The sequence below is a fragment of the Pinus tabuliformis genome, chromosome 3_1 (genome assembly GCF_031772625.1).
Source record: "Pinus tabuliformis cultivar Carrire ecotype Pingquan chromosome 3_1, CPIR1, whole genome shotgun sequence".
Lineage (NCBI taxonomy): Eukaryota > Viridiplantae > Streptophyta > Pinopsida > Pinales > Pinaceae > Pinus > Pinus tabuliformis.
In genome coordinates this window covers 921990256-922015693 of record NC_142301.1, presented here as the reverse complement: position 1 = coordinate 922015693, position 25438 = coordinate 921990256, and the positions used below count along the sequence as shown (strand labels likewise).

At 36.6% G+C, this 25438-nt stretch overlaps 1 protein-coding gene across 1 annotated transcript in view; it reads right to left on the bottom strand.

Moving 5' to 3' along the window:
• LOC149190754 (kinesin-like protein KIN-7E, chloroplastic) overlaps positions 1 to 25438 on the bottom strand; it is a 325467-nt gene that overhangs the window by 86992 nt on the left and 213037 nt on the right. Inside the window, exons 9-14 of the mRNA XM_089410586.1 lie at positions 15269 to 15373; positions 14643 to 14750; positions 14342 to 14473; positions 13905 to 14087; positions 12370 to 12549; positions 11548 to 11793 (exon numbers count right to left, since the gene is read on the bottom strand). Of these exons, the coding sequence (XP_089266712.1) occupies positions 11548 to 11793; positions 12370 to 12549; positions 13905 to 14087; positions 14342 to 14473; positions 14643 to 14750; positions 15269 to 15373 (954 nt within the window). The remainder of the gene's footprint in view (positions 1 to 11547; positions 11794 to 12369; positions 12550 to 13904; positions 14088 to 14341; positions 14474 to 14642; positions 14751 to 15268; positions 15374 to 25438) is intronic.

Genomic DNA, 25438 nt, shown 5'->3' with positions numbered 1-25438 from the left:
GATGCGACTTTCTATTGGGATGAGGAGTGTCAGTGCAGTCTGGATGTTTTAAAAGAAAAGATGGTGACTGCGCCCATTTTGGTGTTTCCAGATTGGAAGAAAGAGTTTCATGTACATGTGGATGCCTCTTGTATTGCGTTGGGTGTGGTATTGACCCAGCCAGGAGAAGGTGAAATTGATCATCCTATAGCCTTCGCAAGCAGGAAATTGTCAAAGGCCGAAAATAACTATTCAACTATAGAGCACGAAGGATTGGTGATGGTCTACGCACTGCAAAAATTTTGACACTACTTGTTAGGTGCACATTTCAAAATGTATATAGATCACTCCGCTCTCAAGTACCTGGTCAACAAGCCTGTGTTGGGGGGAAAGATTTGTAGGTGGTTATTGTTGTTTCAGGAATATGACTTTGAAGTGATAATCAAGCCTGGACGATTGAGTGCGGGTCCAGATCATGTATCCGGAATTGAGACAGGCGAATAACCCACTAGTTTGGAAGAAGGGTTACCAGATGCACAGCTTTTTGCTGTGCATATCGTTGATGATCATTTTGTTGATATAATCCAAGTTTTGACTACTGGAACCCCGAAAGGATACTCTACACAACAAAAAAAGGAGTTGGTGGTGTGCGCAGCTGACTTTTCTGTGATTGTGGGACACTTACATAAGATGGGCACTGATGAAATACTGTGCTGATATGTTCCAAAATTTGAACGATCGAGCATCCTCACCGAAGCACATGGAGGAGTGGTGGGAGGACACTATGCAAGCAAAGCAACCACGCAAAAGATTCTATGCACAGGATTATGGTGGCCAATGGTGCATAAGGATTCTAAGGCATATTGTAGGGCATGTGATGCATGTCAGAGGACGGGAAAGCCATCACGAAGGGATGAATTGCCTTTAAATCCTCATATTTCATTACAGGTGTTTGATAAATGGGCGATTGACTTTGTGGGTCCAATACAACCACCAGGGAAAAAGACGGGCGCACAGTACATTATTACTGCGACAGAGTATTTGACAAGATGGGCAGAAGCACAACCGGTGAAGGACTGTAGCACTGCTACAACTGCGAAGTTCCTGTTTGAGTATGTCTTAACAAGGTTTGGGTGTCCTAAGATACTGATGAGTGATAGGGGTACGCACTTTCTAAATGAAACTATTACCGCGATGCTCGAAGAATTTCAGGTTTATCATCAAAAGAGTACACCCTATCATCCTCAGGCAAATGGTACGATTGAAGCATTCAATAAAATTTTGGAAAACACATTGACAAAGGTCTGCAACACGCAGAGGAACGATTGGGATGTGCGCATACCAACGGTCCTATGGGCATATAGGACGACGTGTAAGAAGTTGACAGGACAAACCCTGTTCAGGCTGGTCTATGGGATAGAGGCTATGATGCCCATGGAGTATATTGTGTCGAGTTTGCGAATTGCAGCATTAACTGATATGGAGGATCGTGAGACTATGGAGGAATGCCTCACACAGTTGCTGGAATTAGAAGAAGACAAGTTTCTCACAGGATTTCACCAACAGGTGCAAAAGGAGCGCGAAAAGGCATGGCATGATCGACATATTAAGCTGCGCACCTTCAAGGTGAATGATTTGGTCTTACTTTATGATAACAAGTTCACAAAGTTCCCTGGGAAGTTTCAAATGCACTGGTTGGGACCCTATGTCGTCAAGGAAATTACAGATGGTGGCGCAGTTCAACTCACGAAGTTGAATGGGGAATTATTTCCGAGAAGAGTCAATGGAAGTCGACTGAAGTTATATCAAGGGGATCATGCCCCTGCGCAATGACTACATGATGGCAAGACAATCTTAGTACTCTAGGTAGCTACAAGGAAGTACGGGACTATAAACTACACTGCCTGAAGACTGGGAAAATGAAGTAATGGGGTTGCGTGAGGGAAGCTAGAAGTGCGCCAGGAGGAGCTGCGCCAAGAGAGCTATGCCATGGAGGATGGTGTCACGCAGATGAGTCTAAAAATAGTCGTTGGATGCACTGTAGCTGATTGGATGGCAAAAATCCCGTTAGGAGGATTGGGTAGGTTGCATTTATGGCGCAAATATTTGGCAATCTGTCGCCAAAGATGCATTTATGATTAGAAATTGGAGGGAACGGTCGGATTTGAATTTGAAATCACCTATAAATCTGGCATGCTAGCCTGCAGTAGAACACTTTTCCTTCTGAAAATCGCTTGTGAATGTTCTTTCGCTTGTGAATTTTCTTGTCTTAAGTCTATGAACCAAGAAGATTGGGAGGAACTTCTTTCACGATCGGAGTTTGCAAACTTGCTTGATTGGAGCCGTAAGATCATCCTTGAGAAAATGACTGATCCCACAGAAGTCGCAAGTTCTGAAGCCATTATCTCTAAAGTCGTAGCCCCTGAAATTGCGTCAGCAATGTAAGCTACACCGTCTGTGCCTACAGCGTCGAGGTCGCCTAGGCCTAAACCATCCGCTACTAAGGAGAAACAAAAGAAACCACAGGATGTACCGATGAGGCAATCACCAAGGAAGAACCCTACAGAAGTTCGGTAGAAAGGGAAGATGGACAAGTCAAATTAGCCACATGAACCCCTGGATCTTGATAAAGAGGAGCTTCGTGAAGGGGTTGAAGATTTGGATGTTGAGGAAGGAGATCCTATCATTAGGCTCCCGAAGTATATCCCTCCGCAGAAGGGGCAAAGAGAAGGTACCCAAGGATCTCTATTCTAGCAAGTTTATGGTCTCCACACCGCTATTGCCGGAGAAAGTGCCCTTTGAAGGCGCACTCTTAGGGCGCATTCTCGCACTCAAAATGGAGGATTGGGATCTAGCTGATCATGAGAAATTCCCGCATTTGGTGACGAAAAAATATTTGGCGAAGATATACTATGAGGAGACCGAACTCACGCGACTGGAACCCATGAAGTGGGTCGCGGGGGTTGAGAAGGCTAGGTTGCTAAATATGCTATGAGTACTGCATTTTAGTAGAACCACTATCAACACGGTGTGCGTACACCAATTGCTTACACTGGTTCATGATGGGTGTCTTTGGTTGGGAGAGCCCATCCCCATCACAGATATGCTGATCCACTGTATCACCAGGTTGCCCTACCAAGGGGTGGATCCCACCGAGGAGTTTGGAGGCAAGAGTAAAGAAAAACAACTTGCAAATGGAATGAAGGGTAAGTTCCTCAGACAGAACACCAAAGGACAAACAGATCACATATCAATACACCAGTATTCTTGACGTGGTTAAAACCCTCAAAGAGGGAAATAGTCCACAGCCTGAGCCAACGCGGCCACTTCAGGCAATTTATTGATAAAAGAATGAAAAATTATATAATCTTCTCTCATGAATGGTTACTCTACAAATGACCCTCCATGCTCTTTAAATAGAGATCATAGACCAATCAGGCGTTAAGCCACGGATCAAGTGTCGATAATACCGAGGAGAGAATGAACCGTTGGATCACTTCATGTCTAGAACATATCATGACTGTCGGATTGTAAGTTACAAAAGGACATAGTAAAGAAACACACTTTAACTAACTCTACACTAGACCAAGTTATACTTAACTATTTCCTATGTGTCGGAATATCCTAACATCCCCCCTTAAGAACAACTTGGGATAGGATTGAAGGATGTACAAATATGACACAATAGGAGAAAGAAGGAGGCATTAGAGCCTATCCCCCCTTAGTGATAACTTCCTGAACTCCAACCATAAATCGAAGTTTAGTAAACTTCGTCTCTATGAGAGCCTTTATAAAGATGTCTACAACTTGATCATCTGTTGAACAATATTGCACTTCAAGAACATGGTCATGAATGAGCTTTCCGATGAAGTGCATGTGTAGTTCAATATGTGTGTTGTGCTGATGTTGGACTGGATCTTTGCATAGTTGAATGGTACTTTGATTATCACACCAAAGTGTAGTCGGATGCTGCTGCTGAAAGCCAAACTCTGATAGGATCTGACGAAGCCACAAGGCTTCCTTACTAGCTTCTACGACACCACAATACTCTACTTCTGCTGAAGAAAGAGAAATGGTACTTTGTTTCTGATCATTAGGGTCACCAGCCCAATTGGAATCAGTGAAACCAACCAATAGAGGAGATGCTTCTACACTATAATGAATCCCAAACTGAACTGTACCTCAAACATAACGAAGTATTCTTTTAGCTGCTTTCCAATGACTTTCATGTGGGTTTTGCATAAACCGAGCAATAAGGCCAACAACGAAGGAAAAGTCAGGACGAGTATGGGTCAGATACAAAAGTTTTCCAACAAGTTGACGGTATAAGGAAGCATCAACTTCAGGGGAAGTACAAGTGACTAAAAGTTTGGCTCCAGACTAAAAGGGAGAAGGGGTTGGCTTACAGTCTTCCATGTGAAAATGGCGTAGTAGATCACAGGCATACTTGGACTGGGAAAGGGAAATACCTTCCTTGGATTGCAAGACTTGAAGACCAAGAAAATAATGCAAGTGTCCTAAGTCTGTCATTTCAAACTTCTTTTTAAGGTTGGACTTCACATGGTTTATAAGGTTGGGATCACTACCAAAAAGGATAAGATCATCAACATAAAGAACAAGAATGATAAAAGACTTGCCCACTTTCTTGGTGTAGACAGTATTGTCAGAATGACACCTAGAAAAGCCAGTTTCTAAAAGAAAGCTATCCATTTTGGCATACCAAGCCCGAGGGGCTTCCTTGAGACCATAAAGGGATTTCAGAAGCTGACATACGAGGCTGGAGCCTGTTTGTATAAAGCCAGTAGGTTGTTCCATAGAGATTTCTTCATGCAAGTCCCCATGCAAGAAAGCAGATTTAACATCCATCTGATGGACTTCCCATTTGAAAGAGGCAGAAATGGAAAGAACAAGGCGGATAGAGTTCATTTTGGCAACAGGGGAGATGGTTTCAGTATAGTCAATGCCTTCAACTTGTGAAAAACCCTTAGCAACAAGACGAGCTTTATGTTTATCAACTTTTCCATTTGGTCCGTACTTGGTTCTGTAAACCCATTTGCATCTAACAAGTTTTCGTCCCTTTGGAAGAGGAACAAGATCCCATGTATCATTTGCCAATAATGAACAATATTCTTCATTCATAGCTGCGCCCCAATCTGGATGGCCTGAAGCTTCTGCAAAGGTGTCAGGATCATAATTCGCTGAAGCTTGAGCCAGTAGAGAAGAAGCTCTATCGAACTAAAAACGTGTACGTCGCTGATCTATAGGATCATTGGCAAGAGCACCTGTTGCATCTCGAGTAGCACGGACCCATTTTGGAAGCTGAGGAGTTGAAGGAGGATCCTAAGAAGGTGGGGGAGGATTGTCATCCTTTCTATCATCGTCTGAAGAAGAAATATTTTCAGAAGTAGATGGGATAGAGAGAGGTGGCACATCCGCCGAACTAGGCTCGTAGGCTGATATATTTTCAACGAACTTTACATCTCTTTAATGATAACATTTTTGGACTTAAGTGGAATAAGTTTATATCTTTTGACATCTTCAAAATATCCAACAAAAATACATTTTTCACTCTTAGGTTTTAAAGCTTTATGTTTCTCATATGGAATATGGGCCCATGCTTCACTTCCAAAAACACGAAAGTGACTTACATCTGGTTTAATTGAGCTCCATGCTTCTTCTGGAGTGCTATTTACTATGTAATTTGCACAGTTAATTGTTGAAGCCCAAAAATTAAGACTAAGTCCTTTAGATTGAAGCATACAATTAGCCATTTCCTTTAAGGTGTGATTCTTCCTTTCAACTACACCATTTTGTTGTGGAGTATATGGAACAGTATGTTGCATTTGAATTCCATTCTCAGTGCAAAAGTTGATGAATTTGTTGTTAACATATTCTCCGCCATTATCAGATCTTAGCTTAAGAATTTGATGTCCAGATTGTTTTTCAACAAAGGCCTTAAAGGCCAAGAACATGTTAAATACTTCACTCTTGAGTTTTAAAAAGTATACCCAAGTGCATCTGGAGAAATCATCAATGAAAGTTAAGAAATACTTGTAGCCAAAGAATGAAACAACTGGAAGTGGGCCACATAAATCACTATGCACAAGCTGTAAAGGGGCTGAGGCGTGCCAAGAGGCACGTTTTTCAAAACTAACTTGATGATGTATTCGAAGTACACATCCGAAACAAACACCATCTCTGCAAGATACCATTGGAAGACCTGTCACCATATTTTATTTACATAGATTCTGAAGGGAGCGATAGTTTAAGTGACCAAATCTCTCATGCCAAAGTTTGCTCACTTCATCATTATGAGCACAAATACCGAGGGAAGATTTGATGACCCATAGTTGTTAAACTAATACAACCTTGTAGAATCATCAGCAATGCCAGTAGCTAAAATCTGTCTAGGATCTCTTAGGTCCTTAATTACAATATCGTGAGGTGAAACTCAACGATTTTACCTTCACCTGAATAAGTTATCTGATATACAGATAGAAGGTTGCAGGATAAGGTTGGAACACATAATACATCATTAAATTGACCATTGTCTAGATGAATAGTTCCAGTCCCTACAACACTAAGAGATATATCATCACCAACATATATATTTTTGGTGTTACAATCATTTAAAGAAGAAAACATGGCTTTGTTTTTGGCCATGTGATAAGAAGCTCCAGAATCAATGAGCCACTCATGAGAATGAGAAGAAGAAGATACATTTAGTGCATAACCAGATCGAGATGCTTGACAACCACATGCAGAAAGTGTTATTCCTAAAGATGAAGTTGAAGTTGAAGAGTGTTCCAAATGGATGTTGTGCTTCTTCATTACTGCTTCCAAGGCTTCCATCTTCTTAAAGCATTTGGATTCTGAGTGGCCATCTCAATTACAAAAGTGGTAATGTCTATCAGTGTTCTTCCCTTTGTTTTTATTTGCCTTATCATTTTGTTGAAATGATTTTCATTTTGAGACTGAAATTGTTTAGGACCCTTGTTTGGTTTAGGACCATTCTTTTTATGATACTGCTTCTTAGGATTCTTTGAATTTGGTTGTTGTTGGGCGGCTAAGGCTTTCTTAGAAGAGTTTCCAAGATTAAGAAGACCAAGATATAAGAGCTTTTCTTGTTCTCTTATTAAAGAATCACAAAAGGCATCAAAAGAGGGGGACTTGTAGTCTTGTCCTTGAGAAATAAAGTAGAATGGAAGGTGGAAACAAACACAGAGTAGGCTGGTCCCAACTTAGTAAGAATGGAATAGATAAGGCTACCATCTTCTTTCTTAACCTTAACACCTTCTTGCTTAAATATATTAACTCTTCTCCTTGTTTGCATGAACTCATCATTTTTCCTTTTTAGTATCCGCTTATATAACTTTACATTCATCTTCTCCTTTCCTGCCTTTTTCAAGGTTATCCTTGCCATTTTGCATTCCTCATCAAACCAAGCATTTACAAGAAAACAATTTGATTCTAATTTCCTATTTTTTGCTCTTTTGCACTTCTCAAGTGCACTTTGAATTATATTTGTTAACTCATGACTATTGAAGCTTTTGAAACCAGTTTTCTCCTTCCGAATTAATCTCTCTAACATTGTCTTGAAGATAGTACAATTTTCTTGTGTTAGAAGAATTTTGCCCCTTGATAGTGATTGTCGAGAGCATTGGGTTTTCCTCCTATGCTACCTTTCTTCTAACCATGATAACCTTATATAAATTGGGTTATGGTCTGATTTTAAGTCCCAAATATGCTCTCCAATACTAACTTCGTCTATCTTTTCTATTAAGCTTTGTGAACACATCACATAGTCAACGACACTTGCCCCATTGTATGTGTTGCAAGTGAAGTTCCCAGACCTTTTCCATCTATCTAGACCATTGCAAATAATTAAGTTGAAAGCCCCACACAGTGTAAGCAACTCCTCTCCAAAATGATTGCTAACTTTGTCATCTTCTGAACACCTCACCCATTGGGGATTCTCCTCTTTAGTGAGCCAAATAGGATTGTTATCCTCTTTGCAACAAAGAATGCTAGCTTGATTATTTGTTGTTCTAGCATTGAAATCTCCCACTAAAAGAACTTCTCCCTGTTGAGAGTACACGGCAATATCTTGTTTTAAAGATGCATACAGATCCTTGCTGTCAAGCCCCTTATTTTTGTAAGTTTTTGAGACTTGAGGGGCAAAATAGCATGCTGCAATTCTTATGTGATTCTCATTCTCTGATATTTTCAACCATAAATATTGTTTATTTGCATCTTCTTTAATTAACTGAATGTGACGGCCTTCTTTTTCTTTCACTAAAACTAGTATTCCCCCATACCCTTTTCCATTTTCTGCTACCTTGTTCCAAACTGCCAACTTCAAATAACCATCAAACACAGGAGTTTTGCAACCATCATGCTCATGAGTTTCCGTGAGACAAATTATGTCTCTACCTTCTGCAATAGGCCCTAACCCAAGTCCCCTCCTCCAAGGGTAACCTCTACAATTCCAACAAACTAAACTTAAGTAGACCTGGGTAGAATTTGACTGCTACGCAATTTGGCACATAAGACTCAAATTTGAGTCTTCACCCATTTTCGTCCATGTTGCTCTTGTTGTTTTCGTCTCTATTATTGAATTCTCTGTTTTTTCTTTACTGCTAGCTTGTTGCCTTGATTTGCTTGGAGGCCCAAACACTGCAATAATGATTTTCCCATTGTACAACCATGCCCTTTTCCCTTCATTTCTTGTTGTTCTAATTTTCTCCACTTCATCCATTCTCTCCTCTTGTTGTTTTTTGGTTAAATCTTCATCGAGGAAGAAGTGTGAGCCTTTCAAGAGTTTATTTTTGCCCAAAAGTTGTCGTTTGTCTTGTACGCTTGCCATGGTGACTTTTATGGGTCGAGGCCTCTCTTAACATATCCTCCCAACCCTTCTTGCTTGGCAAATTTTCCCTTTCCAATGTAGTTTCTCTTTCAGAAAGTCTCTTGTCAAATTGAGAGTACTTTCGTTCTTCCCATAATCTCTTACTCCCCTGATAATAAAGTTTGTTTTCATGTCCTCTCTTTCTTTGTGTTCTATTTCCTATGCTCTATGAGCACTTGCATATTCTTCTTCCTCTATCCTTATGTAACCATTAGCGTCTTCAGCTCTAGCTTTGATTTCTTTTGGACTATCTTTCCCACTGTTCATTTTTGCCTTCTCTTTGGAAATGTTTGTTTGCTGAGATGTCTGTCTATCTACCTGAGTTTGTTTAGAAATTATCACATCCCTGTTTGCTGTTATTAATCCTTTCATGCTTTGCCACACTATCTTCATGCTTTGCCATTCTTGTTTTCATGTCTTTAGAGCCTCTTGTAACATTGTTACCTGTTCTTTTAAAATTCTATTACCTTCCATTAGACATCGGTTTGCAACTGTGATCTCTGAAATTTTGCAGTCCCTTTCCTATTCTCTAGCTTCCAAAATCTCCAGCCTTGTCTTGGCCTTCATCAGTTCTTGGACATATAGATCTGATAACCAAGTAAGAGGTGTAGATGTGGGATTGTAAATGATTGATTCTTCTTTATTTTTGTTTCTCTTATTTATTTTCTTTCTCTTGATCGGTTTTCTTCTCATTTGTCCCTATTTAAGGCAAGCAAGCCTACGCCTTAAAATGCTCTCATATTGCTTTGCGTTTACCCAAATCCACTTTCCTGTTTTGTCTGTTGAAGCAATTTTGACTTGACCCAAATGATTTGTTTCCACAAAATCTGAAATTTCCTTGCTCTTTACGCCTTGGCTCTTCTGAGCGTTTTCCATGTTCTCAGCGTTTACCTTGCACCGATTGATTCCAAACTGTTCAGAGTGCTGCTAGCATGTCATGAGGAGTTCTGCTCTGTGCAAGTTTGAATTTGTCTCTCGTTGCCACGAGCTTCTGCGGAATCAGAGCCTCCCGAATGAATCAAACGGAATCACATGAAATTTTTTTGCCGGAAAAGGCTGAACCTCGGAGCTTTCAAATCTAAAACCCTTTGTATTATTTGCGAAAGATTGGAACAAAGAACCCTTTGTATGATGATTTTGAAGCCTCCGTCGACGGCGTAGCCTTAAGCCGAACAAAACATATGTGCAATGGACACAACTCGGCTCCAGAATTTGCGAATGCGGCAAAACCCTGGCCACCAGAAACCTCGCCTTCGACCTGTGATCTATCTCTGTGATCTCTGCCGACCTGTGATAAAAAATGTAGCGTGTGGACAAAATGTATGTTTTTTCAATCACCTCCCCCCTCATAACTGAAATGAAATTTGTTGTATGTTTTAGAGAATTGTCAACGAGTTTTGTGCTATGAAACCATGCATAAGAAAACGCACAATATTTTAGACTTTACTGGAGCCATATAAATTAAATGAATAATAGTTATACAAATAGTTAATAAATACAAAATATTTATACCTAGCATTGTATTTATTTAAAAACTAATAAAAATTAATTAAATCATAATTTTATTTTAAATGGTTATTATTATTAATTATTAAAAATATTACAATAAAAATTAAATAAAAATATATTTAAAAAAATATGTTACAAGATTTTATGGAAGATTCATCTTATTTTATCATAGAGATAATTAATCTGTAAATAAAATTTGTTACAATATTATGAACTAATCTCATAACCACATGTCCAAAAAATCATCACTCATTTTCATATCACATTTTTTAATTAATTAATTTAATTAAAAAAATAGAAAAACATACTTACTTTATAGATAAATATCAATTTTTGATTTCCCATTAGAGTATTTTAAAATATTTTATAGATATTAAATTCTACCATCCACCTAATAATATTAATAATTATATTAAAATTTTAGAAATTCTATTCAAAATAGACATGCCTATATAGAACTAATTAGGAAAAAAAAAGAAATTAATAATTTATTATGAATAAGTTTAAATATGCATTTTTTATTTCCATATTAGAGTTAGACAGACCTTATTTTATCTTTATTTTGAAGGTGTAATAAAATTGGATATATATGTAGTCAAACCAACTGTGAAGACAATCATATAATTATCTTATTTATGTATAACATAGTTATCTTTATGTTTATGTTTAATATAGTTATCTTTATGTATACTGTAGTCGCCTCCCTGTCATATGAGAGAGGTTACCTTTATTTTGATTTTATCTTTGGAGAATCCTTTTTCTGCTATCGGACTGAAGAGCCATTGTAGAAACTAAAAGCGCACGGTCTTCTTTACCATACAGTAAAGTCACAAGCAAGTACCTTTGTATGCGATCAGTTGACCAATTGCGGAAAATGTATTTTCGTAACTATGAAGTTTGTTCATGAGAATTGAATATAACAGACTTATTATGTTTTGAAAAGGTAAAGGCATTTGTTCGACGTGAACTCTTGTATTCCTGAAGCCTTTAACATTATATAATAGATATTGCACGCAATCAAATAGAAAGAAATAATCAACTCTGAGATGTTTAGCTTGCAATGAAGTATCTTGAAAATTATTTCAGAAAATCTTGGCAGCATGCTGGAGGGGAAAAAATACAAAAAAGAGGAAATATCTGGATGAAATACTCACAGGTGGCGGTTTCCACCCACAACTCGTCACGCTGAAAAGTTCGCCAGCTTGTGTCGGCCCCGGAAATGAATCAATGACTGGTGCTAATTCATCCATTCTTTTCTTTGAAGATTTCTGGTAAACACTCTTAAATTCATTTACCAAGTCTGAATGCGTCGAGGAACCAGCTGAAGCAGGAGGAGACCCATTTGGAAAATTCTCATTCTCTGGGCACACCACGGGACTCCCAATCAATGCATCTTGTTTCTGTTGGAGATAACAACATAAAATTCCAACCCAAGCAAAGAAAACAGTTAGAACAACTGAAACGTTAGCAGTAATGAGACTGCACCTTACAGGACGAACATTAGCTCTATCAAATGACTATAGTGAATTTAGGGTTTACATCGCACCCTTTAAATTATCAGTTCAGAGCCCTATTCATCCAATTTCTTTTTCATTAAAAAACATTGTTTTAAGGAACATAGATTCAAGCAATAAAACCATCGTGCATTCAATCCCTTTTGCCAAGGCTCGCAAATTTGCATTCCTTGTTTAGACCAATTGTCAAGTACCTGCCTAATTATTTCTACAATATTTGATATATAGCTGAGTGAAATGGGATACATGGTTCATCAAAATTAAGAAACAAAGAGGCTGGTCAACTTATAAATACATAAAATCGTTTCTAACGGTTTGGGAACGTTTGACAACAGTAGCAAACACTACTACAATATGACAGAATAAGCACAAAATATAAAAGCATAGTAGATTGCACTTGTCTGTAAAGAAAATGGAAAATAAATAACAGGGAAATATTTCAGAGCATTCTATGGCAGGTACCCGCATCTTGAACCAAGAGAGCATGCCACGCTTTTTGTTCTTCTTTTCATCTTTAAGAATATCATCTGCACTGTTCCTAACACCCTTCGCATTGGCAGAAAAATCTGCATCCTTCCCTGTTAGTCCCGGGTCATCATCATTATCAATTAAATCACGCTTTTTGCTTGGAAGGTAGGCAAGCTGCAATAAAGTTTCAACCAAAAGCCAATGATGATTATCAATTAAATCACGCTTTTCGCTTGGAAGGTAGGCAAGCTGCAATAAAGTTTCAACCAAAAGCCAATGATGTAAAATGCGTAGGGAACATACAGACCAAAATCAAAACATTAAAAATTATAAAAAAAAAACAACTGCCATTCTGATAAGAAGCATTAACATAAAACTGGTATTCAAAAAGTCTAACAACTGAGAAAGGTTTAGAAGCATAAAGAGACTTCCTTCTCTCCAGAAGCAAAATAAGATATTAAGAAAAGAGTCCGTGGAGCTGTGGTATAATGGTTGAGATGGGGCATTGCCACATTAATGACATAGGTTCAAACCTTCATGGGCATAGAGTCCTGGTTTATAAGTTTGCCAAGTCTGACAGGATTCTATATACACCATTAATACAATTCTTTTATGAGAATAAACCCAACTCGAAAAATATGAGATCTTAGGTAAAGAATGGCAGATTCTACAAATGAATACAAGTTTGCTGAGATAAAGAACCAGAAAAAGAGATGTACCTACAGCAGAGTTGTAAAGGAAATGAAGCTGAAACAAGGAGGCGCTCATAAAGAAACTAGCAAAAGCAAGATTAAAATAAAAAAAAAAATTGTTTTGGCTTTAAGCTGGTGAGGTTCAGAGTTCAAACATAATTCCACACTTGTGAGAAGCCTACTTTCTATCAATATGGAAAATGGAAATGAATCTAGAAATACAATGGTGTCCAAGAGCTAAAATAGTACTTGTCTTGGGTTTGAGCTGGTTAGATTCAGAGTTCAAACATATTTACATGCTTGTGAGGAGCCTGCTTTCTGTCAATATGGAAAATGGAAATGAATTTTGAAATACAATGGTGTCCAAGGGCATACTTAGACACTAAAATAGTACTCAATATGCATAGATTACTAGGTTTAATGTTTATGATATTCTAGATAGTTCTCACATTAAGGAAACTCGTGTTGCCAAGTAATAAACCAATAAATCATAGTATAAATAGAAATATGACACTTTTGAGCACTGTATTGTAGGGCACTCATTTGACTCTTCTGTATGCGATTATGGGCTAGTTGTCCATCTTTCCTTCTCAACAAAACATATGATAATGAATTAACTGTCATTCCTACTGGAATTTGGCTCTGATCTCAACATAGTTCTCCAAACAAAGCCGGTCACATTAATTTAAGGACTGTACTCTGCTTGGTCTTAGACAACCCCAAAATGCTAGTGCACATTAATCTAAAATTGGAAAAAAATGTTCCCTTCCCGGTTACATGGTTAACACATTGGTCAGCGTAGTGGTAGTTAACATGAAATGAAATTAAGTTAATTACCTCATCTTCTCCAAAAGAATGCCTGCGACGATGTGCGGGTCTTTCAGGAAAATTCACTGGAATTGTATTCTTTGTAGAAACTAGTATAAGTTTGGTAAGACGTTGGATCCTACCCATCAGTGCTGCCTTGGCTTGCTCTTCTTCTTCCAACCTTGATTGCAATCTCACCTGGCCAGCTTCAAGCTGTTCTTTTAAATGCAAAATCCACAAGTCAACATCACATCAAATTATCCCTTGATCTCTAAGCCCTATTAGCTGCAAGGTTCAATGAATATATAAGAACCACTGATCTTTGGCAACTTCACAATGCACTAAGCTTCAGCTAGACTATATGAGAAAACTGCATCATGCATACAAAATAATTAATCTAAATCAAAAGCAAGAAAGGCTCTCAAATTAGTGTAAAGAAAATTGTTGTACTTGGTAAAAGAAAAGACCTTCTCTTTTAGTGAAACAATATCCTCTTGACTAGATGCTACAAGAGTACCCCTCTTAACCTGTTCAAGCTCCTGCTTCAAACTACATATTTGCTTTTGGTACTTCTTGATCAGTGACTTATCATCAATGATCTAAAAGTCAAAAAGTAACACACAATTCAGTTTCCTCCATCAACCTCTCCATATCTAAAGGACATAAGAATATGTACTTGAATAACCAAAATATGCTCATCCTCAAACATAACACCATTGCAGGTCATTGTAACTCACTGAATGTAAATTATGTATGGACAAATCGTACCCTGTTTGGAGCTGTATGGAGCTCAACTCGCTTGGCTCTGTGGGCAAACTTTAGAGTGTTATGTGTCTCTTCCATATTACTAGATGCTGGTGTAATAGTGCATATAAGCTGTGTATCATAATCAGAATAATAGTTTTACTTACTATCAGCTTACAATAATGTCACCTTGATAATACGAAAAGTTTAATAAATCCAGGATGGATACTAATAAGTAAACATGGACAGCTGAACCTGAGCATGAACTAAAGAGGTTTGCTGTAGAAACAGCAGGTGTCCTTGCAAAATCAGTAGATATACTAAGCCTAGATCTTCCATTTCTTAATAATCAAAAGCATACTTTTATGTCTGTTCAGATGCAATGTTACATCCAGGCTCGCAGTACAGAGGGCTTATGTTCCATAATTAGAATCAGTATCTAATATAAATTACTATTCTAGGTCGGTGGCTGCTCATTATAGGTAACACTGAAGTGTGGCATGCTTAGGTAGCATTATTAGAAGTATACTATATGCATCTAACCAGTGATCTCAAAAGCAAGCATATAGAATGAGTCAAAGGGATGATAAAATAAGGGGAATGATATGAAACTTAGACCAACCTTAAACATGTAAAAAACAAGGTCTTACCGATACACGGCCATGTCCACTCAAAGAAGACTGCAACAAACGGGTGAGTTTCGAATCACGGTAAGGTATATGTGAAGATTTACCATCACTTAACTTTGATATTACCTGCACAGGAATTCCAACATAGTTACGAAATTATATGTTGACCACCACAACAATCAATGTAGCCCATCCCATGTGCTTTATCGGGATGCTACATTATGTGAGTGCCTTGATAATTTTAGATGTGAATTAAACAACATGACATCTCACATCATTTATTAACAATTTCAGCATTCATATCATTCTCAGACAGAATTGAAAATCAAATTAATGTTGAAGTCACCAAGACAGTTCAATAAAACTAGAAAAATGCTGACTATCAGTAACCAATCATGCTGAACCAAAGGTACGGAGCACAAAAGGAAATAGGAGAAGGGGTATATTGTCATCCACATTGCTAAAAAAACTAGTGAATATTTCCTGTTCAGAACATCATGGGAGGGTGTAATGCAACTCCAATCTGGGTACATCAGGATTAAGACCCCCAAAAAAAATCTCACTGGAACAAAGGACCTAATTGTTAATTTTCAGTACTGGTAAGCAGATTTGCACTCCTAAATCAAAACCTTAAGCTAGGAGTTGAAAACTAATTAATCACTTATCAAAACAGTGGATAAGGACACACCAATCTGAAAATTTAGGATGGCAAGTTGAATCTGCAGCATGCAATCACATCACTCTCAATTAACTGAAAGAAAATAATTACGATGCAACTAGCTCAAAACTTCTATTGTCTAACCAACCCAGTGAAATGCCCTTCTTCTCTTTTATAGAACAAGAGATGAAGAATAATATCTTGAATCTAGATTTGTGCAAAGATAACAGGGAAACTGTGCAAATTAAGCTTGCAGGTGAGGAGTTGCAAGATCTCAGGGGTAAGTATTGACAGTGTTTCCTCAGTCTCACTTTTCACAATGTCCTCAATGACCTCATTCTTTTTGTTCCTAGAACCACACCTAGTGCACAACCTTCTATTAGGTCAGTCATTAAAATAAAGAAGCAAGACACTGACAAGTTTGTGGGTAGGTATTTTCTATGTAGTGACATTCCTTTCAGCAGTGCCAAAAACAACCAGATCAGTGTTACTTGGGAGCGGGAGCGAAAACGGGTGTGGGAGCGACATTTTCAAAAACTCCCAGTTTGGGAGCGAATCCTGGAGCATTTTTTATATATATATATATATATATATATATATATATATATATATTTTATATTTTGATACATATATGTCAACAAAAACATGTAGAATGATGAATTAGATATAAAAAACATAAAAAAACATAGATTGAACCATATAACAACAATCATCTAGAAGTTATAATCTTCATCAACCACATCCACAAGTTAGTAACATAGTAATATACAACATATTAACTCTCATGATTCATCAATCTTAAAGTTTCAAGCTTTCAAAATTCAATATATAACATTTATCATCATTGATCACCAAAGTTGTACTTGTAAGCTAATTGTAACCATTACAACAGATAATATCTAACATGAAATGAAATGTTATAAAATGAAATGAATGAAACAACTTTCAACTTTCATGAAGCATCATATTCATAATTCATTACTAATGAGTTATAATCGCCAACTTCAAACTTAAATTGTCATATATTGTTTAAAAAATATCATAATAAATATGAAAGAGTCTATAGTTATAAAAACTATTAGAAACTAGAAAAGACAAGTAAATCTATTATCTATTGCTTATGCTTGGGCCTCTTGCCACCACGAGAAATGTCTAATTTTTTAGTCTTGTTGGAAAATCAAGATCTTTTTCATTAATATCACCCTCTAAGCATTAATATCCAGAGGTATCTTTGTCATTACCTTTGTATCTGTATAGGGATCTTTGTCATTAATATCACCCTCTAAGCATTAACATAAGATAGAAAAAGCATAGCATGTCAAGTCAAGATTTTGTTTGAGTGATGCGTACATTTTTAGGAGGGTCATGATAGAGGAGTTCGACAACCAATGTCACTAACATCAAGGCACATTGAGGGATTGGTGCTCTTGATTAAATACGAGTTCCATACCCTAATACATGACAAAATTCAATGGAAACATTGCAATCCCCCAATCCTGAAATCTTGAAAAACTGATAAGTCTGCTGGATTTTGAATGAAATCTAAAATTCTACTTTCTCCATATGAAATCCAATGAGGTCGGAGCCACTCTCAAACATCCCGAGTCATTTCATGGTAATGTTAAAAATTTAATTAAAATGATGAAAATGAAGATTAAGGAGAATGTCACTTTTACTTTAGGAATTTAACATTACCATGAATCGCATATCAATACTAGGGCCATAGGCTTGACCATTAAGCTGCCCCACTCAAAACTTATTTGTTTCTTTGAAAAAAATTGTATTCGGAACATTACTGCAAAAAAGGCTAAACGCTCCCAAAAAGGCAGGGAGCGTTTTTTTAGGGAGCTCGCTCCCAAAGTGCTCCGAAGCCGCTCCTGCTCAAAGCGCGAATTGGGAGCGGGAGCGAGAGGGGGGTGGCGTGGGGGCGCTCCCCCGCAACATTGAACCAGATCCACCAGTGCATGTTCAATGTTGTTGCTATTGTTGGTGAAGGATTAACTCTTGATGTTTAATTAATGCATTGTAATGTGTTAATGATGTAGACCAATTCTAAAGTCTATGTATGAATGAGAGATGAGGAGACATGAGGAAATTTAGGGTTGAAGATATATTGAGAGATTCATGGAGAAATTGTGGAGATAGTCGTGGTGATAGTTGAACTAAATGTCTAATTATGACATAGTTGTTATGGTTACCTATAGTCATATAAAGAGACCATTTGTACAATGGAACTACTAATGGGAATGATTTTATAGTACAATTCCCCTTCAAGGTTTTGTTGAGTGAAAACTCCCATTGCCCCTTACTTTAAAGTTTATATATATTTTTATGTGTTTATTGATGGTTTTTAAAGCCAACATGTAATGACCCATCTTGAATTAAAGGGAGCATAGGAATATTAGCATGACTATGAGGCATGCATATGATAGCTACATATGCATGCATCACGTGTACTACACTAGTATATATATTGTCTAATATTGAAAAATGTCTAAGTTTAGGATAACGAATTGATTATTGAAGTAATTACCTAACTCACCAGAATATAATGAATATATCGAGTGGGGTACTTGATATGTATACCACTATCATAATATATAATTAATACATTGTTTAAAAATAAAGTAAATACAATGGACTATGCAAAAATAAAAGGGAATTATAATTATATATTATTTGTTATAGTTAACTAAAAGAAATTATATATATTATGTTAACTAAATAGAACTAAACAAATATGTTCAAAGGTCGTATGACAATACATTTCAATAATTAAAACCAAACAACATCAATAATTAATTTAAGAACCAAAAAAAAAAAATATATATATAAGATATGAAGTAACAAACTTTAATAAAAATGTAAGTCAATAAATAGAATTTGAATTAAAGTTTTTAAATGAAAAATGAAACTCTTAAAAATGCATTGCCTCAAGAATTAAATAAATATAAACTTACAACCATTATTCATAAGACTATAAAAATGTGACCACCCCTTTAGACTCTTCGAGATGCTAGGTGACCAACAAAAGGCAAGGAAAACCTTATTATAATTGGGAAGGCGGTGAAATTTCAAGGATATAAGGAGGACGAAGAGGGCATAGAAGGGAGGATTTTCACTTTGGTCTTTTCGGAGAAGCGAAGATGGAGGAGGGAATACTGAGAGAGCCACGATTTGGGAGTCTTGAGTAATTTTTCTTGGAGCTCTAGGCATGGGGGACAGAAGACCTCTATTTCAAAACCTTTTGGATCTAGGAACCCGATAGGTGGATCCCAAATAGGCTAGGAGGAAATGGTTGGTTTGGTAGCAAATTGGGAGCAACAACGGTCATAATTGACCCCAAACGAGATTTCCAAGTATCTACATTTAAATTTTGGTACCAGTTAAAATTCTAGTTAATTGTAAAATTAGACATTAAATTTGGTAAAATTAGGTTAAAATTTGTTGTATGGTTAATTGTAAAAATTTTCGGCACTAAACAACAATTGGTATCAAAGAGAAAGGTGTAAGATGTTGTGAAATAGGGATATATTATTGGGTGCAATGATCCACCAAAGAGGTCCTACATGAGTGATAGAGCTGCGAAACAGTGGCCAAGATTCAAGTGTGGCATGATGTGACTAAAGAGAGAGCATGTAAATGGATTTCAAAAAGAAGTCATAAGTGGGCCAAAATATAAGAATTGAAGGTACAACATTCAGCTAAAGGAGAAAAAGTAGCACGTTGTCCACACAAAGTTGTCATGAACCCATAAACAGGCGTGCATCCAAAATCCAGAGTGACTGTTGTTTTTTTCTGCTTCTCGACTCACATATTGTTTAATCTACTACTATGTTTGTAAAGCATAGTCCTGAGCTGCTTCCTCACCTTAGGGTTGCAAAATTAAGTAAAGACGAAGGTGTGAAAACCATGGTCAATAGTAAATGTATGCCCCAAATGGTGGTTATAGCTCCTGGTATGGACTTCACTAATGTAGTCATTACTGTTAGAAAATCAGAAAGGTGGAAAGATTTTCTTATACTTGATAATTACTTGTGATGTTCTTGACTTCTTATTAGGTTTCTTTATATCTTCTTTCTTTTAGTTCATCAAGCAATTACCAAATCAATAGCACATAAAACAATGTACACCAGATATAAACTCACAACCAAGGGAAAACCCATCTCTAGGGGAAAACCCAGTCAGTAATTCTTCCTTCAATAGTTTTCCGGAGATATTCCAAGACTCTTGACCTTAACACAAACTTTCCTCCACACCAAGTCAGCCTTCCTCTTCTCTTGCAGATGATCCTACTTGACCTGGCAGCAGCAACAACAATAGCAGCACTTTCTTCGACCCAACAACTTCTATCTTGCCTTGGAGACTTCGATCTTCACTGGAATACTTCGATCTTCTCTTAGAAACTTTGACCTTGTCCCAATACAACTTCTAGAGGCAGCAACATCCAACAACAACAACTTCGACCCATACTTTGATCTGGCAGTAACATACGACAACTGGTTACGGCATCAACAAGATAACTTCGATCTTCAAAACTAGGGCACGAGAGAGAGAGAGAGAGATGCACCAAAATTTCAATCTTCCTTTCCTTCTCCTAGACCAAACTTGCACTTCCTTTTCTTCCTTCTTCTATTTCACACTTTTTTCAACTTCAAGAGATATCGAACTTGCTTGTGAGAGAGTGCTTCAAATGGAATTCAAATTGCTTCATTTATAGTCCTTTGGTGAGGTTGAATAGCCCTCTTTGAGGCCGACTTCATCATCTTTAGGGCTGACTTGGTGTGGAGGCAACATAATTCATATGTGACTCACTACTTAACCTTTTTACATGATTCAAAAGCCCAAGAAGGGTCTCTTTAAAAGTACAATGACTCTACTGACTCAGAATAAATCCTAAAAGTCCTCAATGGGGACTTTGACCTAAAACATGATGACCCAAGCATGAAACCAATGCTTTAATAAGTCATAATAATAATAATAATAAATCTTTTCTTTTGACAAGTACAATACATGATGACTCAAATACATTAATGAAAACCGAACCTAGTTACATTTTCCAACACTCCCTCTTAACTAGGGAGGTATTCATCATATACAACTATGAGGAAGATGTAATGACCTTTTCAGAATTAATTCCCTAAATCCTACCAAGTTTTAACAACTGTAATTTAAACAAGAATTTATCAACATAATTCACTAATACATACCCGTTTTTCGTGTTTGAAGTCGATCCTCATCTTTTAAAGCTCCAACTTTCCTTCGGTTACCAAAATGACCAATTCCTCCCAACCAAATTGGGCATGGTCTCGGTACCCAGCTCCAAAATACTTCGAGAATTCAACACTCTGGCCCCCGTGCCCAAAAACTTCAAGAACAACCAAGGCTCAGTATCATTCTATCAATAACTCTCCTTGAAATTCTTTCCTCTAACTCCAAAGAAAGTAATAACCTTCCATTTCCCACTTCACAAAACCCCCTTCTCTTTCTTAAATACCAGAGGTTCCTTCCTTTCTACGCATTCACCCAACGTCTTATGAAAGGATCTTTTGTTAAACGATGGTTGCCTTGTCATGTTTCTTCATTTAATTGAGTTACGGTGGCTGCCTTGTCATGGTTTGCATTAAATTGAATCGAATGACACCTTACATGGAGTGACATCACCTTTCTTTTGATTTAGTAAATTAGTATATATAATGATTTAATAATATTTACTTTATAACATATAAGATTTAACAATATAGTTTGCATTTAGCTTATGAAATTATTTAAATTATACCTAGAGTTATAAGTTTATTTCTATGTTGCACGGGTTCGCGAACCCAGGGGTGGGGTTCTCAAACCCATCCCGGGTTCTCGTCCCCAAGTACCGAATTCACATACGGGTGCTTCTAAGAAGAACTTATAAGAACCGGGTTCTTCTATGAAGAACCGGGTTCTCCATAAAAAAAATTGGGTTCTTTTGTCTTGAAGGGTACGAAGAATCTTGATGATGGGTACCTAGAACTCCAAAATCGGGTTCTTTGGGGTTCATTTTAGTTTTTATTTTTAAATTTTTAATTCAAGTATCAGAGCGTAAAGTATATATTGACTTTTTTAATATTTTTTAATCACTCATTTTTCCTATCCTCTTTTTTTTATTTTTAAATTCCCATGTATATATATATATATATATATATATATATATATATATATTCTTTTTCTAATGGCCAAAGGTTTGGCAATGAAAGGGAGAGCCTCCAAAAGTTTTTGTGGCTAAAATCCTTAATTGCAATGGCAACGAACATGGCAAAGAGTTGATGGCCAAGGGCCAGATCAAACTGGCTCTATGGTGTACTTGATCGGCCAAATGATCGAACAACTCTAATACCAATGTAATGAACAAAGTTTGTATACGCAACAAAATACTCATAAGAGCTGAAATACAAAAATATTCGTGCGGCGTGATAGGACAATAATATATTTATATAAGAAATGTACAAAAGATATGAAATGATTGTTACAAATGAGGGCCCACCTATATACATTCAAGTACCCCTTTATGACTAGTCATGTCCTTATGGAGATGCCTATCCATTAACTAATTATTATTTAATTAACTATTATTATGATTATTATTTATTTATTTTTATTTATATTATTTTTATATAAATTATATTCATAACAAAAAATTTCATACAATGAATAGGTTTACTCATCCATTGTAAGGTCCTATTTTGCCTAATATAAATCTATCTTAACAATTATATCAACATCCTTGATTTGGCTTGAGTTTATCATGAAGCAAACATAGAATTTGAAAATTAAGTATAGAGGAATACCTGGAAAACAGCTTGAAGACAATTCCAATTTGCTCCCGCTCTCGTTCCATTACCAAAAGACCAAAACCACCCAGCCAAACTGGGTACAACCTAGGTACTCAGTTCCAAAGTGCGGCTCAATTGACGCAATCTGGTCCCCCATGCCCAAAAACTTAAGAACAATTGAAACTCTTCCTCTCAGTAAGTAAGACTCAAAAATTTCCTCTTCTCAACCTCCTTCCCCTTCCTCAAGATTTTCTTCCTCCTTTTATTTCTCTGCCCACTGCCTTCCTCCCATCTCCGTGTCATTGTTTTTGTTACGTGTAACTTTTATAAAATCAAATCTCATTTGATTTTATGGATTTTATTTGAATACGTAGGATTTGATTTAATTAAAGTTTATATTATTTTAATAAATTAATTTAATTTATTTAGTTTATAATTTTAATTAATTTATATTATTATTTTATTAATTTTAATTTTAAATATAATTTGTAAATTAAAATTAACATTTTCTTTTAGTTTAAGGGTTTATATATGTGTGTGTGTGTGTGTGTGTGTGTGTGTGTGTGTATTTAAAGTGGTAAATGTATTACCTACCTAATTTGATATATTCATGATATTATGGTGAGGTAGGGATTCATTTCGATAATTAATTCATTACCTTAATTTATACCTTTCCCTGTAGTAATTAGCATATATATAGTGCAATACATGCAAGTCCATGCATATGTAGCTATCGTATGGAGGTCTCATATGTATGCTAATATTCATATTTATTTATAGTTGTAGGTGGGTCATTACATCCATCATCATGACCCCACGAAGACCTTTCTCAAATTATTAATCCTACAACTCAAAACCATGGTTAGTTCTTTATTATGAGTGAGGATTATGAGTACTCTCCAACAAAACATTGTAAAACTCATAACAATATTGTATAGAAATACTGATAAATATTGTAAAAATAATATGTTGATCTTGTTGATTTTTGTCAATCATTAAAACATTGTTATCAAATATATCTTCATTTTTGTAAGTCTCTAAAAACAGTTATACCTGTTGTTGCTAAGATTTGTTGGTTTCATCTTTTCAATGGTCTCCCCAAAATATCCTAGCTTTTCTTTCAGTGTATGTATATCTACTCAATCAAAACAATGATCTTGATCATGTATGCCTTCTATGTAACCTAGTCACTAATTAAAACAAACTTCTATAAACAAAAAAGTAGTTAGACTTATGACTGAACACATTACCTTTGTTTGTATGTTGGTCTTCTCATAGCTTTGTTCATGAGAAATTTTCCATTAGATCAGGGGTCACTCGCAATCGCAATTTTCATGATTGCACACATTTAGTGTATGCTTGACTAGTATTGAAAATCTCTACATTGTATAGCCAACTATATACTCTACCAAGAATATTATTAGGTATTCTAAGACATTTTAGAGAATTAATGAAAGTTCAAAGTCTAAGGATTTAAAAATAGGCCTAAACAAACATTTATTTGTTGAGAAATCAGTGCTAGTAGAATTAGGGTTTGATTTCTCTTTCTTGATAATTACTTGTGAATTATGTTGGCTTCTTTTACTTCTTTATTATATTATCTTTCATCAAGCAATTACCAAATTATGTGTGTATGAAGATCACAAGAACAAGAGACACAAGATGTAGGCACTCAAGCAGGGCAAAACCCCTATCTAGGGGAAAACCCAATCAAACTTCTTCTTTCAGTGGTTAAGACAAGATAATCCAAGACTCTTCGACCTAGACACAAACTTCCTTCAATCACCAAGTCAGCCCTTCCTTCCAAAAAATTCAATCTAGATCTTCAAACATGTAGCAGCAAACCTTCGACCCAAAAAATCCAGAATTTCGACCTTACTAGCAGTAGAACTTTGACCCAGCAAATCCAGAACTTCGTGCTTCCAGCAGCGGAACTTTGCCCCAGCAAATATCCCTGTAACTTTGCATAAAAGAGAGAGAGAGATAGCCCAAAATCTTCGACTTATTCTTCTTATGCAATCCTTCCTTTTTCTCCTTGAACTCGCACTTTTCTGCACTTCCTTCTTGTGTATCGAACTTGTTGAGTTGGTGAACAAATAGATCGAACTTCCCTTATATATATAGCCTCTTCTATGGGTCGAATTGTCCTCTTATAGGCCGACTTCATCAGGCAAGCGCCGACTTGGTGTGGAGGTAACAAATCACATATTTGACTCAATAATAATTCTTTTTACATGATTCAAAAGCCCAAGAAGGGCCTCATTAAATGGACAGTGGCTCTAATGACTCAATATAAAACCTAGAAGTCCTCAATGGGGACTTTGACCTATAAAATGATGACCCAAGCATGAAATCATGCTTTAATAAGTCATTGTCATAATAATAATTTTTCTTTTCATTCTTTGATAAACACATTTCATAATGACTTAAATATGAAGACCGAACCTAGTTACATTCTTCAACACTACCTCTTAACTAGGGAGGTATTCATAATTTACACATGTATATACAAGTACAAGGAAGATCTCAAAACACAAGAACTATGAAGAGTTTAGGCACACACGGTGCCACGGACTAGATTCCTGGCCAAGGCAATCTATCTGGGTGGGAATAAGATAGACTAAAGCTTTCAGCCTCTCTAGGTACCATCAGGCTTACTTGTTAACCATCAACCCAGGGAACTAGGTGTGTAATGCAAGGTCAAAGCTCTATGACCAACGCCACCTG